The sequence below is a fragment of the Delphinus delphis genome, chromosome 2 (genome assembly GCF_949987515.2).
Source record: "Delphinus delphis chromosome 2, mDelDel1.2, whole genome shotgun sequence".
Taxonomy (NCBI): Eukaryota; Metazoa; Chordata; class Mammalia; order Artiodactyla; family Delphinidae; genus Delphinus; species Delphinus delphis.
Window position 1 is genome coordinate 174,532,364 of NC_082684.1, and position 18,568 is coordinate 174,550,931.

Here is an 18,568-nt window from a genome sequence, read left to right on the forward strand (position 1 = left end):
CTGGGTCATATGGTAGCACTACTTTGTTTTTTAAGGAACCTCCATACAGTTCTCCATAGTGGCTGTATCAATTTACATTCCCACCAACAGTGCAAGAGGGTTCCCTTTTCTCCACACCCTCTCCAGCATTTGCTGTTTGTAGATTTTTCGATGATGCCCATTCTAACTGGTGTGAGGTGATACCTCATTGTAGTTTTGATTTGCATTTCTCTAATAATTAGTGATGTTGAGCAGCTTTTCATGTGCCTCTTGGCCATCTGTATGTCTTCTTTGGAGAAATGTCTATTTAGGTCTTCTCCCATTTTTGGATTGGGTTGTTTGTTTTTTTAATATTGAGCTGCATGAGCTGTTTATATATTTTGGAGATTGATCCTCTGTCCATTGATTCGTTTGCAAATATTTTCTCCCATTCTGAGGGTTGTCTTTTTGTCTTGTTTATGGTTTCCTTTGCTGTGCAAAAGCTTTGAAGTTTCATTAGGTCCCATTTGTTTATTTTTGTTTTTATTTCCATTACTCTAGGAGGTGGATCCAAAAAGATCTTGCTGTGATTTATGTCAAAGAGTGTTCTTCCTATGTTTTCAGGACCTTGTTATTAACCCACATATTCTAATGATTAGCCTTTCCAGACTGATTACCTGCAGGTAGCTATATATACATGTCCCACCGTTATTTCAAACTCAACAAGTCCTGAACAACGTTATGATTCTCTGACCCACTCCTCAAATCCTTGCTAACACCCCAATGCTTCTCATCCTCCTATGTTTCCAGTCTTGAACAAAGTGCCATTATCTATCTGAATAGCCAGACTGGAAAGCCTGGCATCATCTTAAATCTCTTCTTCCTAAAACTTCTAACATTCACTGAGTTACCAAGTGATGCCACCTCTAATTCTCTGACAGGTCTTCCGGGCCCATCCCCTGACATCAGACGTGCGTCACCTCTTAACCTGATCACTGAGATAGCTTCCACGTTTTACCTTTGGTTGCTTTCAGATGCTCCTGATGTCTCTGGTGTTCTTCAGTTCCATTCTGAAGTACCTAGATATGGATTTATCTTTACTTTTGGCTTCAGACACTGTATTCCTTAAATCTGACTTTCATCAATTCTGGAAAATTCTTTGTCATTATATTTTTGAATACTGTCTTTCCCCATTATTTCTAATCTATACATCTGGGATTCACTAGAAACGTGTAGTGCCTTTTCATTCTTTTTTCCATGACTCAGTTTCATACTTTCAACTGCTTTACCTTCTTTACCTGCTGCATTCTGGGTAATTTCCTATGAGTCATCTTCTAGTTCATTAATTCTCTCATCTGTTGGGTCTAATCTTCAGTTTGGCTCATTGAATGAGTTTTTAATTTTAATGATATTTTTATTTCTAGAAATTCTTTTTCAATTCTTTTTTTCCCTCTTAGGGTCTTTTATGTTTTAGATTCTTCCTTTGTTTTTTATCATTTCAAGGAGACTGATTTTACAGTCTCTACCAGTTAGTTCTATTTGCTACAGTTCTGGGGGAATCTAATCCCTTCAGTTTGTTGTATACACTGGTCCTCAAAGGTGCACGGCCTGGGCTGACGGGTGTCACTCCAGAGTGGTTTCAAGCATCCCAGGAACTAGCTTAGGATCCAATTTTTATGTTAATTTCCCAAACTGCAGGTTTCCAGACCACTTGGGTGGTATGAATTTGAATTCCAAGCCCTTATAGGTATGAAACCTCTGAGTTCTGCATCTCAGAGATTTTTTTTCCTCCAACTAAAAACTCCAAGGCAAGAGCGATCCAAATCCTAATTACTGCCTTGTACTGACTGCTGGACGTTTCTCACCTCCTAGCACCAGAATCCTCTTGTTAAAACCAAACACCCACCAGGGGACTTCCCTGGTGGCACAGTAGTTAAGAATCCGCCTGCCAATGCAGGGGACTGCATTGGGTTCAAGCCCTGATCCGGGAAGATGCCACATGCTGCAGAGCAACTAAGCCCGTGCGCCACAACTACTCAGTCTGTGCTCTAGAGCCTGCGAGCCACAACTACCGAGCCCGTGTGCCTAGAGCCCATGCTCCACAACAGGAGAAGCCACCGCGATGAGAAGCCCGTGCACCGCAACGAAGAGCAGCCCCCTCTCACCACAACTAGAGAAGGCCCGTGTGCAGCAAAAGAAGACCCAATGCAGCCAAAAATTAATTAATTAAATTTTTTTAAAAAGCCAAAGCCCCTAAATTCAGGAGACCAAGCATTTTCTCCCTCAAATCCCCCAACCCTTAATCTTAGCTCACACACTTACTGCTCTGTTTTCAGTTACTCTTCATTCTAACCACTGAATATTTCACTTACGTTCTTAATCACTCCACTGTGCATTTTATGACCTTTCAGTCAGTATTCCTAGTCCTATGTAGCAGAAACATCCTCAAGTTATCTAGTTCACTGTACTGCTGGGAATAAAAGACTGAATTGTTCCCTAACTTGGCTCCAGTTTTGCAATTCACCTTCTTTTGAAAAAAGTGTTTAAGCTTTTCTGGCTGTAACCCAGGGTAAGAAATGCACTTAAATCACATCCCAGTACACATGTGTATACACACACATACATTTATAGCAAACATTTCACAAAATACCTTATTATGTACAATCCAATATATTATAAAATACCCCATTTCTTTTTTTTAAAAAAGCCCATAGGGCTTCCCTGGTGGCACAGTGGTTGAGAGTCTGCCTGCCGATGCAGGGGACACGGGTTCATGCCCCGGTCCGGGAAGATCCCACATGCCGCAGAGCAGCTGGGCCCATGAGCCATGGCTGCTGAGCCTGCGCGTCCGGAGACTCCACAACAGAAGAGGCCACAACAGTGAGAGGCCCGCGTACCGCAAAAAAAAAAAAAAAGCCCATAAAAAACCAATTACATTCATTTCACAACCTACTAATGGGTCATGATCTACATGCAGTTTGGAAAACATACCTTTATGCTACTACCAGTATTGTATTTCTAAAATCATGACTGTAATAAAAATTATTTGGCTCCTATATTCTATGCAAAAAACACTCCTTAGTTTAAAAGCAAAAACCCTTTACATTTCACATCTACCTCTCCTAACTACTTCAGCATCTTCTTTCACCAATCTGAGAACTGATTAGCCAAACTGATCACTTTTGTCATGAACCACCATCTATTTTCACACCTCTGTACTTCTTGCATATGTTCTCTATCTCACATACCCTTACCTACTTTATCTCCTCATCCACCTAATTCTTACTCACCTTCAAGGCTCAACTGAAGTTACATCTATTTGGAGAAAACCTTTACCCACTTCTTTGCACTCAGCCCTTCTTCTTCTATGCTCTAATGGTATTTAATTCATACCCCTACCACGGCATCTATTGCATTTTGACTTGTACCAATAGTCCCTGCTTTTAGAAACTATGTTTCATCCATCTTTATAACATCTTTGGGTCTCACGCATAGCACCAATTCAAAAAATATCTTGTGAAATGGAACCCTGTAGTGTTAATCAGAAAGTTTTTATGAGAATAACCATTTCACGGCGAGAAGAGAATGGGAGACCACAAAGATGAGTCTTAACACAGGGGGCCAGAACTGCTATCCTTTCTTTGGAAGGCCTGGTGACAAGGCTGGTCCTCGGCTAGTGTTTTGGAACTTAGAATCAGGGGAGTTCCCACTATGAACTGATAAGGGTAGCTCACTGTGCCTACACTGTTTGTAACAATGTATTTGTAAACAAATAATATGGTTTACGGTGGACACTGAGTTTCCTTCTGGGAGGCTGGAATCTGGGTAAATACCAGGCAGGAGGTACCCACACAACCTGCCCTGAATGAAAATCCTGGATGCCGTGTCTCATTAGAGCTTCCCTGGCTGGTGACATCTCACATATATGTTGTCAAGCTCGTTTACTGACGGAGTTAAGTGCACCGTGTATGACTCCGCTGGAAAAAGACCCTACAGCTTGCAAATGGTTTTCCCTAGACCTCATCCCATGCACCTTTTATTTTGCTGATTTTCCTTCAGATCCTTTCACTGATTAAATCATAGGCACGCATATGATTATATGCTGAGTCCTCTGAGCCCTCCTAGGGAATCACAGAGCCAGGGAGTGGTCTTGGGGATCCCTCAACACAAGAAGTAATCGTATAAAAATGTAAGATAGCATATGCAAGTGTCAGGGTGTATGTCCGCTTCACGGAAATTTCAGCAAGGAAATGTAAAAGTTGACATAGGGCCATAAAAAATACTAAAAGCTTGATTTTTATTGAACTGTTTCTAAATAAAGGAGTGAAGCAACATTAAAGAAAGATGATTTTCCAATTGAACAGTAATAAAGATTGGAGGAAAAATAGTAAGAAGGTACTTAATTGCACACAGCCAAAAATAAAAATAAATAGTAAAAAAAACTTTAAAAAAAAATACTCTTGTATCAATGTAGAAAACAAACTTATGGTCATGGGGGGAGAAGAACGATAAATTGGGAGATTGGGACTGACATACACACACTACTATATATAAAATAGACAACTAATAAGGACCTACTGTATACACAGGGAACTCTACTCAATACTCTGTAATGACCTATATGGGAAAAGAATCTAAAAAAGAGTGGATATATGTAGATGTATACCTGATTCACCTTGCTGTACAGCAGAAATTAACACAACATTGTAAATCAACTATACTTCAATTAAAAAAAAATCTTGTGTTGGGAGTGGGGGGGAATGAATTAGGAGTTTGGGATTAACATATACACACTACTATTTATAAAACAGACAACCAACAAGGGCCTACTGTATAGCACAGGGAACTCTACTCAATATTTTGTAACAGCTTATAAGGGAAAAGAATCTGAAAAGGAATATTTAACTGAGTCACTTTGCTGTACACCTGAAACTAACCACACACTGTAAATCAACTATAATTTGATAAAAAAAAAAACTCTTGCATTAAGAAAAGCCTGGCATTCAATTTTCTCTAAGTTTTTCAATGAAGTTGACACTGATACCATCAAAATCAGCATTACAACCTTATGTTCAATCTAATTACCAGTGATAAAACCTTCCTAACATTAAAATATATTTGATCAGTAAATTAAATAGCATGTTAAATAAAATGAGGGAACCTGAATTTTATGGTGAGAAATTACTTTTTAAACTGTTTACTGCCTATAAATAGTTTAACCTATGTTTTGATATCTTAAATAACTGGATGATGTTGAGCTTCTAGTAAAAGATTAGTCAAAGAATAAAAGTATAAATATATTCCTTTTTCTAAAGCCCACAGAAATGGAGAATGAAAAACCTAAAAGAAAATTCCATTTGCAAGAAAACTAAGAAACAGCTATTACCCAAATGATTAAGAATAATTAGCTAACACAGTAAAATTTGGATCAAACCTAGTTCCTCAACAGGGTATGAATGCTTCTGTAAAGGAAAGGCTTCTGGGTGCCTAAACAAATATTTACTGCTTAGATCCAGGACCAGAGGGTCAGACAGAAAAAAGGAGAATCTGGGAGCATCTTGTCAGTGTCCTGTGCCCTGCAGATAAAGATGAAAGAGGACTGGACTGGCAAAATTGGCACAAGCAGACAATCTCTGCTTTCTGTAACAAAACTGGACAAACTGCCTAGAAGTAGCTAAGGGAAGAGAAGGGAAAGCGCAAGCAACTCTGTCACTCCTCCCCTGAGTTCACTAAGCGTTAACAAAAATTAAAGCCCCCAACGAAGAAGCTATGAGCCGGATCCCCTCACAGAGCCTTAGTCTTCTTCAGCTCAGCTCACCAGGACTAGAGTTGTGCCACTAGGAAAGACCTGGTGAAAGTATCTTGAAAGACACATCTGATGAGTTGTCCAGGTATACACTTGACCCGAAGTGCAAACTAGGTGAATCTATGTGAAAGTTTTCATTCAAGGATTCATTCAACTGGGAACTACGTGTAGATACAGGTGGCCCTGTCTACCCTCAGGTTCCACATCCATGGATTCAACCAACCGCAGATGAAAAAACATTTTTTTTTAATTCCAGAAAATTCCTAAAAGCAAACTTGAATTTGCTGTGCACTGGCAACTACTTACACAGTATTAAGTATTGTAAGTAATCTAGAAATGGTTTAAAGCATACTGAAGGGTGTGCATGACTTATATGCAAACACTACATCATTGCATATGAGACCTGAGCCTCTGTGATTATTGGCATGTTGGCGGGGAGCGGGGGATCCTGGAACCAATCTCCCATGGATACCAAGGGACATCCATAGTAGTAAACAAAGTTGTAATAAACAAAAGGCAGTACAAAATGTACAGACCAAAAAAGGGCAGAATTTCAAATAACCTCTGCATAGTTTCAAAGAAACTAAAAAGAACCTTAGAAAAGGGATATAATAACAACAACAAGATTAAAAAATAAAGAACAAAAGTGAACTAGCCCAGCTCAGCAAGTAAAGGATAGTAAACCCTGTGAAATTCAAGAGTTAATGTAACAGGCCTGCGACAGCTATTCTTAGAAAGGCCTGCTGGGAAGGCTGGCCCTCGGCAGCATCTGGAACCTTGACTGGCCAATGGTTCCCAGCACTGACATAAAACCACCTCTTAAGAGTGAATTACTGTTCCTAAACTGTTCGTCCAAGCTGTGTGGTTATGCTGAACACCTGCTTTCCTTTTGGGAGCCTGGAATTCCATTACATGCCAGGCAGAGGGCGCCCAGATGACCAGCACCCAACTAAAACCTTGGGTGCTGGTCTCTAATGGGCTCCTCTCATAGACAATGATTCTATACGTGTCACAACTGACTGCTCGAAGGATGAAGCCTGTCCTGGTAGCTCCGTGGGGAGAGACGCCCAGAAGCTTGCGCCTGGTTTCTTCCAGACTTTACCCCGCATGCCTTTTCCCTCTGCTGTTTCTGCTTTTGTACCCCTTTCGTGTAATAAATCCCCGCCATGAGCCTGACTAGATGCTGAGTCCTGTGAGTCCCTCCAGCCCGTCACAAGACCCTGGGCTGTCTGGGGGTGTCCCAACACAGGGAGCATCTGTCCTGGAAAACCAACACATGGACCACCAGTGTCCTCCTAACAGATCGGGCAGGAATATGTAACAAAGATATTCAAAGAACTACCAGAAGACTTGTAATTTAAAAATTACATTGCATTTCAATGAAAACTAAGGAGAATAATAATTATTATTATAAATATTAATAACAATTATTATTATTATTATAAGGTATACCCCAGTGAAGTTTCTAAAGTCCAGTGCCTAAGAATCCCATAGATCTCCAAGTGAAAAATCAAGATTCTGTTGTAAGGGGGGAAAATATTTTTTGGCCTCAGATTTCTTCATAGCAACACGTGGGGCCCTAAGATTGTAGAAGCAGTGTCTACAAAGGGCTGAGGGAAATAACATGTGACTTGAAATGACTATAATCAGCCTATAAGTTGTTGTTTAAATATAAAGGCAACAAGCAATTCTCAAGCGAGAAAGGAAACAGAGCATACAAGAGACATACTTGGGGGAAGGGAAGCAGGTGCTGGAGACCTGCTACATGACGCTATTCGATCAACCAAGAGATCAATTAAGATAAAGAACTCAGAAATAAACTACCAATAGGGCTACAAGCAAGCACTGCATTCATTTGTATTATGCTTGTAGAATAAAAATGTTACAAAGCTTTACATGGTTAAAAAACTAACAGTAAATAAAAATTGGTTGGTGGAGGTTTTAGGGCAAATTTAAGCATAAGAATTTCTTCCATTTTCATAGTGGAAAGTCAAAAGATACCTAATAAAAGTGATGATGAGTTTAAAAGACAAAAAAGAGCCGAACTGCTCCTTTTAGAAACAAAAGGTAGGTATATGAATCCACAATGCTAAAAGATTTCTTAGTGCTTTCCTGTAGTAACTCACCGTTTGTGTTTTATAGTTCACTAATGCTTTAACTTTTTTTAACTTTTTATTCACTTTCGGCTGCGTTTTTGGTCTTCGTTGCTGTGCGCGGGCTTTCTTTAGTTGGAGTGAACGGGAGCTACTGTTTGTTGCAGTGCTCGGGCTTCTCTTGTTGTGGTGCACGGGATATAGGGGCATGGGCTTCAGTAGCTGTGGCACACGGCTTAGCTGCTCTGCGGCATGTGGGATCTTCCCAGACTAGGTCTCAAACCCATGTCCCCTGCATTGGCAGGCGGATTCTTAACCACTGCACCACCAGGGAAGTCCCCACTAATGTTTTAATGAGTAATTTAGCTCACTACAAAGAACAGATGAAAGAATTATTACATAGCCAGTAAAAAGAATGAAATAGTGTTATATAGGATTATGGAAAACTACGGAGGCCACAGTACATTCTGAAATGAATCACAGGTCTCAAAAGACCTGTGACTGTCATCAACTGTAGTAACTAACTGGTTTAAAACTAGGAGATGAAAGAAATCAGAACACTGGTTTCCTGGTAGAGGGGCAGAATGCAGAGAATTTTCTGGGTGATGGAAATGGTGTATATCTTGATGGGGGTGAGTCTTGACTACACAGTTGTATGAATTTACCAAAACTCAGCAAATAGTACACTTAATTAAGATCTCTGCATTTCACTACTGCAAATTCCCCCTTAACAAAGAGCTAGAAGAAGGAGTTTACAAAATCGGGACTTGCCTGGTGGTCCAGTGGTAAAGAATCTGCCTTCCAATGCAGGGGATGCGGTTTCAATCCCTGGTTGGGGAACTAAGATCCCACATGCCACAGGCAACTAAGCCCACGCGCCACAACTACGGAGCTCGCACACCTCAACGAGAGCCCGCGTGCTGCAAACTACAGAGCCCACGCACCACAACTACAGAGAAGCCCCCACGCTGCAACGAAAGATCCCGTGAGCCTCAATGAAGATCCCGCGTGCCGCAACTAAGACCCGACACAGCCAAAAAAAAAAAAAAAAGGGGGAGTTTACAAAATCAACTTTTTTAATTGCGGAAGTAATACGTGCTTATGGTAAAAAAAAAAAAAAAAAAAAAAGACAGAAATATTACAAGTGAAAATCTCCTCTTGCTCAGTTTCTCCCAATCCAACTTCCTCAGAGTTAATCCCTGTCAACAGTTGGGTATGTTATACCCTCCAGACTTTTTTCCGTATATAAATAAATATATATATAAATCTGTAGTTGTGTGTGTTTTTTAGTCGCAAAAGAAATGTGATTTCTTACATTCCTACACAGAGCAACATGCTTTTGGTATTTAATTTATCGAGAACATCACCTTTTCTTTGTACATATAATTCTCCCACATTAAAGGCCATATAAAAATAATAATAATAAAGGCCATATAATAATCCACTGCGTGGATAAACCAAAAACCACTGCTCTACTGTTGACCACTAAATTACTTTAAAGCTTTAACAAAATGAGCATTTTTATGTTTATTATAAGTCTTAGGGGTATTAAAAAAATTTTATCACAATTAGGGATTTTCAATACAACACCCATTATAATATGAAAGCCGATTTTTTCAAATTTTAAACACATCCCACCAAACACATAGTGTCTGTTCTACTCAGAGAACAAACACAGTAATTTAACATAACTGTGAATTAATAAAATTTTACAAACATATCAATTATTAAAGTAGGAAACGGTGCTTTGTATTTTTGTTGTAGCTCAATAAAGTTTTAACTGAGCAGTGGAATCAAGATATACAAGTAAACAAATGTAAGTAATTTTCTTACAGAATGGAAAAAATTCAATCACTGCACAGCAGAAACTAACACAACATTGTAAAGCAATTACACTCCAATAAAGATGTTTAAAAAGAAAAGAAAACATGATATAACACAGAAAAAAAATCAATCACTGCACTAAACGCAAGTACAATGCATTACTCTCAAGGTATCTGGGCCCATTCCTAGTGTTCTTTTGTAATATTTTCCATGAAAGACTATAGAGTCAGCATTTACCAAGTTTGTGAATTCCTATCTTAATAATGGAGAAACTTAGTACTGTCACTAACAGTAAAAAAGAACCTGTGACATTTTTATTTAGAAGAATATAATTTGAAAATGAAATAGTTACAAACCTAGGTCCAATAACAGGAATAAGTAAGACATCCTGAAGGTCTGGATGCTGAAGAATAGGAAAACTTAATCCATTAAACTGCTGTTAAAAATAAACACACAGGATTACAAAGCAATCAGTATATTGGTTAAATTTCAAGTTACGGAGCTTTTCAGTGTCATTACCTAGCAGAGCACGGTAATGAGCTTGATTTAGGGTATTTTTACTTTATTCCACGGGATACTATAAAAAATCAAAGACTTCAAAACAACAACGTTTTCTCTATAATTTGATTCTCAAGTATCTTAACTTCTTTACAAGTAAAAGGCTCAATTTTGCTTCCTGTTTTTGACTTTGGAAACACGCACCATTGTTGACCTTACGTGACTTACTCTGAAAACACATATCCAATATAGGATTGCATGAATAGGACATTAAAGATTGAGATTACTAAACGCTATTTATTATATATTATCAACACTGGATGCCATGTCAGTTGGATGATGCTTCCTGGCAAAGGCGCAGGATTTTCAGTATCCTCTACCGTACTTGGCCTTCAGACTGGAAATAAGTGCAGGGCCAGTGGCATAGGTGCTGGGGCCAACTCCCAGTCTCATGGGAGCCAACTCTGCAGCTCTTCCCAACTCCATGGTCATGCTGGTAGCTTGAAATCGACCAGAGTGGGAGCGTTTACGCCGCAAAACTCAGCAAACACCACAACCAGCATTATTTTTCCCAGAAAGTGGGTTGTGCAGTATGCACCAGCACACCACCGTTGCAGGCGGAAGACAACCGGGCACTCCACGCGGAACAGTGGACTGGACAGCAAGGGCTGTGTACCCTATCGGAGGGCAGCACGCAAATACTGGAGGACAAGTCTCTGCCATGTAAGCTAGGGATTATCAACTCATTCATTTTCACATAATACACCAAAGAGCAGTGACCATAACAGATATTTGCATTGCCTTGTAGTATCCATACACTACCTACAGAAAACTTCCAAAATCAACCTATTTCTAAGTTGATGGAAAGAGAAAAAAAAATTCTTCAGATTTTAGAAATCTGACTATATTTCTACCAAGTCAACAGCTCTTCTGCCTTCTGCTTCCTCCAGGCAAAGGATACTGTGAACTAACCACATCCAACAGAATAGTAAGAAACCTTAAGGGCAAACTCATTCAGACAAGCCTCTCTCCCTTTTTTTTCCCTCTCTCCCTCATGTGCTCTCAGTTTGATACCTTACAGCATCCAGACTATGGATCCTTCCAAGGAGAAGAGAATGAATTTTGCCATTTGTTTTTGTTTTGCTTTGGAAGTACTATTTCTTTATACTATAGAAATAGTCTACAGAGAGATCAATCCTCCTCAGGCCAAGGTTTCCCTTCTCTCCCTTTTTATCAGATATTAAAATGATACAGAAATAAAACTTTTATAAAACCACACGTCTGTAACTTCCATAAAACACCACAAACTTTTTTTTAAACCAAGCATATCACCTGCTTGTCTTTCTGTTTGTTTCTACCCCGTGCCCTTTTTAAAACAGCCTTAGTGAGGTTAATTTACATACCATAAAATTTACCCATTTTAAATGCACAATTCAATGATTTTTAGTAAATTTACAGAATTGTGTGACCACCACTAAAATCCAATTTCAGATCCTGTCCATCAACACACTATGATTCCTCATGTCCATCTGCAGCCAATGCCTGTTCCCAGCTCCAACCCCAGGCAACCACTAACCTACTTTCTTTCTCTAGAAATCTGCCTTTTCGAGACATCTCATATAAAAAGGATCATACTGTCTTGTGTGTGGCTTCTTTCACTCACTATAGTGTTTTTGAGGTTCACCCAAGTGGTAGCACGTATCAGTTCACCACTTTCATTGCTGTACTGTTCCCCTGTGTGAACATACCACGTTTTGTTTTTCTATTCACCAGTCGATGGACATTTGCACAGCTTCTCCCTTTTGGTTATTATGAACAATGCTGCTATTAATGTTCATGCCCAAGCCTTTGCATGGACGTATGTTTTCATGTCTCTTGGGTAGACACCTAGGAGTGGAACTGCTGGGTTGTACAGTAAATTTATGTTTAACTTTTTAAGAGATCGCCAAACTGTCTTCCAAAGAAGCCAAACCACTTGACTTTCCCATCTGCAACGTATAAAGGTCTGTTTCTCCACATCGCTCACCAGTCAAATGAAATTTTAAATGATTAAATTTCAACATGGGACACAGAGATATTTGGAGACAAAGCACCCACTCATATATCATTCAGGATATGTCTTTAGGACACACACGAGCTTGGGACATGGCAAAAGAAAGGAGATGTACAATCTAAAACCTCCTGCGAATCTCCTTTCCTGCTGCAAACAGGCACTGCTCAAACCACCAGATACTTACCTAGTGCCCACGACCCAACCTCCTCAGTCTTATCTTAACCTTCAAGGAAAGGGACTCAAAAGCCCAGAGTGACTTCGTCTGCCTGCTCTTAGATGCAACTCCTGAGATCTTCTATTCCCATCACAGTGGGATCCTAGATTATCTAAGCTCTAGGAATAATTTCTAGAAAAGAAAACAATCTGGATCTGCCTGACTTACGGACACCTTACGGGCCTCAGAACAGTTTCCTTCATACTGAAAACCTACATGCATGACTACATAAAAGTAATAATCTTAGTTGCTTAGAGGAACTGCTTATATTTTATGCCTAATGCCATTACTCTCAATAAAATTACTGCTCTTATTAAAAATCAGATTAACCTTTCTCCAAGTCTTATTTAAAATTATGATACTAAGTTTTGTTCTCATACAGCCAGAAATCGTAGCTGGTTCTTATAACCTGGTCATCTCCTCACAACTGGAAGTTCATAGAATTGTTCTTAAAGAGAGTACAATAAACATTCCATAAATGTAATGAGATTAAAGACAAAAAATAAATGAATCAAACAACAAGGTCCTATTTGTACAGCACAGGGAACTATATTCAATATCCTGTAATAAACCATAATGGAAAAGAATATGAAAAAGAATATTTAGGGCTTCCCTGGTGGCACAGTGTTTGAGAGTCCGCCTGCCAATGCAGGGGACATGGGTTCGTGCTCCGGTCCAGGAAGATCCCACATGCCGCAGAGCAGCTGGGCCCGTGAGCCATGGCCGCTGAGCCTGCACGTCCGGAGCCTGTGCTCCACAACAGGAGAGGCCACAACAGGAGAGGCCACAACAGTGAGAGGCCCCCGTACCAAAAAAAAAAAAGAATATTTATATGCATAACTGAGTCACTTTGCTGTACAGCAGAAATTAATACAACCCTGTAAATCAACAATACATCAATAAAATTTTAAAAAAAGAATCAATACCAGTGAAAATTCTCTGAAAATTTCTCTAAGTTATATCCAGAGTAAACTGATAACACAGCCTGTGATATACAAATCCAAGTCTTTTAAGCATGCTTACCTCTTCCTTTTCATTTAGGCAATTACGTAGAAATAGGTCTGCTGACACCCATCATGGTTATTTGTTAGAAGAGATTTAATAACTACAAAATACAACTTGACGTACCCTCTCCAAGCATCTGTTTTCCTCCATCTTACATTTCTTTGGAGGCAAGTTTCAGTACACAGTGTATGAAACACAAAATGCACAGCTTTGGGGTTTTCTTTCTGGTTTAAAAAAATTTTTAATACAATTTTCAAAGGTTACCTTTCATTTACAGTTACTACAAAATATTGGCTGTATTTCCCATGTTGTACAACACATCCTTAAGCCTGTCCTACACCCAATAGTTTGTCCCTCCCACTCCCACCCCTATACTGCCCCTCCCCCTCCCTCCCCACTGGTAACCACTTGTTTGTTCTCTGTATCTGAGTCTGCTTCTTTTTTGTTATATTCGCTAGTTAGTTGTATTTTTTAGATTCCACATATAAGTGATATCATGCAGTATTTGTCTTTCACTATCTGACTTATTTCACTTATAAAATGTACAGCTTTTGGGGTTTCCCTGGTGGCGCAGTGGTTGAGAGTCCGCCTGCCAATGCAGGGGACACGGGTTTGTGCCCCGGTCCGGGAAGATCCCACATGCCGCAGAGCGGCTAGGCCCGTGAGCCATGGCCGCTGAGCCTGCGCGTCCGGAGTCTGTGCCCCGCAATGGGAGAGGCCACAACAGTGAGAGGCGACGTGTACCGCAAAAAAAAAAAAAAAAAAAAGTACAGCTTTTGAAAGCAAAGAAGACAATATAAACAAGAAAATTCCAATATTATTTTTCTGCATGGAACTTTAAAAATGCCATTTTATAATACTGTTTTCACTTACAGAAAATTAGTATTATGCCAAAACTATTTTATTGGTTGAACAAAAAAAAATTTGTGTTGTTTTATCTTTAAAACATATCTTTACATTATTTTCCTCCTTTTATTATATTTAATTAAATTATTATATTAAAATAAAAAATATAATCCTACAGGTAATCAGTAGGCACCTCCTTACCTCTGGGTTCACCTTGGCTACGTGATCTGCCCTCATGGTCGTTATATGCTGCTTATTACAATATCACAGACTTTTAGGGTTAGAATGGACCGCTTATGTATTTTAATGACGAAGCAACGGAGGCCCAGAGGGGTCGCGTGACCTATCCAGTCACTAAATTAATTCAGAATCAGAAGTACTAGGTTCAAGCTCTAGCATGAGCACTCACTACATAACCTTGAACAACATTCATGATCCTCAATTTCTTTATTTGTAAACTTGTAATAGTATATCGCTCACATGATATTAGTGAGGAGTGACATGACACAGATTGTAGAAATCTAATTCTGTACATAATGACAAAAATGTGCACGAACCTTCTGAAGCTCATCAAATAACAGACTTTTCACATGTTGTACTGAGGCTAGATGCGTATTTACTCTGACAGTAGTGAATGATGGAGGGTGGGACAACTTATGTAACAGAGTTTCAAACTTCCTTTCTACTGCTTCTTTACCTAAAACAGATACAACCTGAAAAGAAGAAAAGAACAATGTTTCAGTTTCATTATACAAACTAAAAATATTAAGATATATGTCTATACATTTGTTCCAACTAATGAAACATCATTCGGCAATTATTCGGTTCCATTTCACTTTTCTGCATTGTTTTATGTGTTAATAACGCTACGGGAATCGCGCTATTTCACAGGGTTATGCTAATAAACACATAGTGAAACACCAGACAAAAAGGGCTTAGAAAACGCTGCCTCGTGCTTCCCTGGTGGTGCAGTGGCTAAGAATCTGCCTGCCAATGCAGGGGACACGGGTTCGAGCCCGGGTTCGAGTCCTGGTCCGGAAAGATCCCACGTGCCACGGAGCAACTAGGCCCGTGCGCCATAACTACTGAGCCTGCGCTCTAGTGCCCGCGAGCCACAACTACTGAAGCCCACGCGCCTAGAGCCCGTGCTCCGCAACAAGAGAAGCCACCGGAATGAGAAGCCCGCGCACCGCGGCAAAGAGCAGCCCCTGCTCGCGGCAACTAGAGAAAGCCTGCACGCAGGAACAAAGACCCAACACAGCCAAAAAGCATTATTAACATATCTGCTACATTTATTCATATAAATTCAGGATTTCATTCTACTTATTTCTAAAAACATTAACTGTTACATCACTTCTGTAGAATTAGTTCCTTGCTAACCCCGTATCCTAGAGCAAATTGGTTAGTAACGTTTTAAAACACCAATACTTGAACAGTAAGTAACATTGATACCGTCACCCAAAGAGCCCCCATAACATCAGCTTCTTAATATAGTATTATTAAATGTAAAAGATATTGTCCAAAAAAAGACAGGTAGCAAGATACCTGTCAGAAATAAAGTTATAAAGACTCAAACAACCGAGTTTCCTTGTAATTAACTAAAGCTTTTGAGACAAGTATTTCCTTTTTTTTGTCATCTTTGACTATACCCAGCCTCACAGAATCTTCATAAACCACTTGCCAGCCTAATAATCCACTAGCCTAAAAATATTCGTACTCTCTCAAGGTTTGTTTTTTTTAACTGAATATTCCATTACCTTTGATACTTTTTACAAAGGGATGGGTTTTCTTTTTGTAAAATCGTATAGTTAGTGGGTTTGCGGCAGAAGTGGTGTCAGACAGACATTTGAATCTTTTTTTATAAAACAATGTTAACCATTTTAAAAACTGCTGGGAAAAAAAACTGCTGACTGCCTCTATTTCTCTTAATATGCCCCTTATACTATAAGTTCTTTGAAATCAAGAAGGTATTTTCTCTTTCCGTACTGTCTTGCCCCTTAACATAACCTCTGGAAATAAAATGTAGAAATCAAACCTAGAAGTCATGGCTTCACCAAAATCTTTGAAAACGAGTAACATTTATGTGGCTTCATTTCGAATAGAAAATCAAAGAGTTGGAAAATACAAAATTGCCTGCAGGCGGGATGGTAAGGTGGAGAGAGCACAGGCTTGGCAATCAAAGACGATCAACATTCACTGAGGACTTCTGGGCTCGGCACTGCCAGCAGCGCACAGAAGGAACATTTGTGGAGGACCCATTAGGCGCCAAAACGATGCCAGGTGCTTGCACTTACGATTAATACGTTAAAACAACCACCTTGAAATTTTAGTACTGTTAACCGTCCTCAAATTTCACAGAAAAGGAAAGAAAGGTTAAGGGATGTGAAGTAATTCACTCAAAGCACTGGGATGCAAACCAGGGGCTTGGGGTCCCAAATCCATTCCTTTTCCCATTGGACCTGAGCTCTTTACCTTCACATTTCAACACTGTTACATGACAGCGGTGTCAATTTGATTCACTTAACGTCGCTCTTTGGACCCTCAGTTCTCTCATCTATAAAAATTGAGGAGGAAATCTCTACCAAAAAAAGACTGCGCAGATTAAGATGTAAAGGTCTGCGGTTCATCTAGCACAACTGGTGGCATTTAAGCAGCACTCACGGAACGATAGTAAACCTTTCACCTGAGCGCCAGGGCAAGCGCTCTAAGAGTACAGGCGTTTCTTCTCTTCGGGACTTAAATTCTCGGAGACGGGGATCTTGTCTTGCCCCTTGTAATCCCTTCAGTGCATTCTTGCCGCCAGACACACAACCGCTTTTTACCCTTCCCTCCTTTCCCATTCCTAAATGTTAAAACATACACCCCATACACCTCTTAGCTCGGAAAGCATACATTAAATACCTGCAGAAAGATATTAGCATATTTTACATTCGGAAAGACGAATACTAAGAAACAACGGCTGTACACATTTGATTGCCTTTTAGATTATTTTTCTATTTCTCTAGAGCGTGTAAATATTTGAATTTTTGCAAATAGCATCTAACGTGTTTATCTGACCTACCTCCTCATTCATAAAGCCCGCTTTCAGATAGCTTTCAACCTCAAGTCTCAAAGATATTTTAGGGAAAATAGACATTTTCCTATCGCTTAGTTCTCCTCCTCCACGAGAAATGCTGGAAAACGGTGGTTTTTCTCTCTCCTAATTACACGGAGCGTCTGGGCAATGAATACCACCCACAACGTGCCGGGACCACCGATGCCCGGGAAGAGCGCGCTGCTCACGCCGAGTTAAAATGGGAAACGCGGAGGTACTTCCACGCCTTCTGGAGCTTGGCCAGTTTGCAGCGGCTTCCTCTCCTCCCAGGTCCTTCTTTAGCGACGCCCACGGAAATCACTGCGAGGCAACGCCACTCACGTTGCAGAGAAAAAAAACAAAACAAAACAAAAAACCGTGAGGAGTGAAACCGCCGTGAACTGGGCGGAGATGTGGAAACCAGGCTGGGATCACCACGGCCTAACCTCCAGTCCCTCGGCCCCAGTTTCTCGGCAGAAAGCCGCTTCCGGCATGCGTCACTTCCGGCAATGCGGCCCACCCTTCCTTCCCCTGCCCTCCAATCCGCAGCCGCAGATTGCCGCTACGTCACGTCTCCGGAGTTTCCCAGCTCCGCCCGCGGCGCAGCCACGTGCAGCGGGCCTGGGCGGGTGCTTTAAGGGGATGGAGGCGGAGCTGCCTCCGGGAGCTGCAAACAGATCCAGCTGTTGGGCGGAGCTGGGCGGGCAGAGCTGGGTGCTAATTGGGGAGGGTTGGGTCGTGCTAACCTGAATAAGGTGAGGAGTCAATTAGTTACCTGCTGGGTGATCTCCAAAGCAAGAAGGAAACCAGAATTTATTTGGGCCTATCATCCACCCTTTGATTTTCTGAAATTACCTTCTCTCTCTTAGGCTTGCTGGTCTGACTTCAGTTGTGAAAAAACATTATTCACATTTTTAAAAGCTGGGTTAATGGTCTTGTAATATCCATACATGCTCAGGTAAAACCTTAAAACGCACAGGTAGTTTTTACAATTAGTTGAATAAGACTAACAGGTTCCCTGTATCGGAGCTGATTTCTACTCTAAAGCTCGGGAGACCTTTGGCGTAATCTGTGTGTTTCAGGTGAGGAAAGATTCAAAGGGAGAAGGGACCTAATGAAAGTCGCTTAGTTTCCTGTGATTAAAATAGGAAACTAGAAATAATTCTTCTGTCTCCGAGACAGTGTTTTTTGAAACACA

The 18,568-nt window shown here is 40.3% G+C and overlaps 1 protein-coding gene across 14 annotated transcripts in view; it reads right to left on the reverse strand.

The window, feature by feature from the left end:
• NSUN6 (NOP2/Sun RNA methyltransferase 6) overlaps window positions 1–17,882 on the reverse strand; it is a 70,786-nt gene extending 52,904 nt beyond the window's left edge. For 11 of the 14 annotated variants that reach the window (XM_060006323.1, XM_060006331.1, XM_060006329.1 and 8 more), the window contains exons 1-3: window positions 17,359–17,882; window positions 14,855–15,010; window positions 10,038–10,117 (exon numbers count right to left, since the gene is read on the reverse strand). In XM_060006323.1, coding sequence (XP_059862306.1) covers window positions 10,038–10,117; window positions 14,855–15,010; window positions 17,359–17,433 — 311 coding nt within the window. In that variant the 5' untranslated portion in view covers window positions 17,434–17,882. Of the gene's footprint in view, window positions 1–10,037; window positions 10,118–14,854; window positions 15,011–17,358 lie in introns of those variants that run through there. The other 3 variants (XM_060006333.1, XM_060006332.1, XM_060006335.1) reach the window with 3 other exon arrangements.
• Window positions 17,883–18,568: the final 686 nt, after the last annotated feature.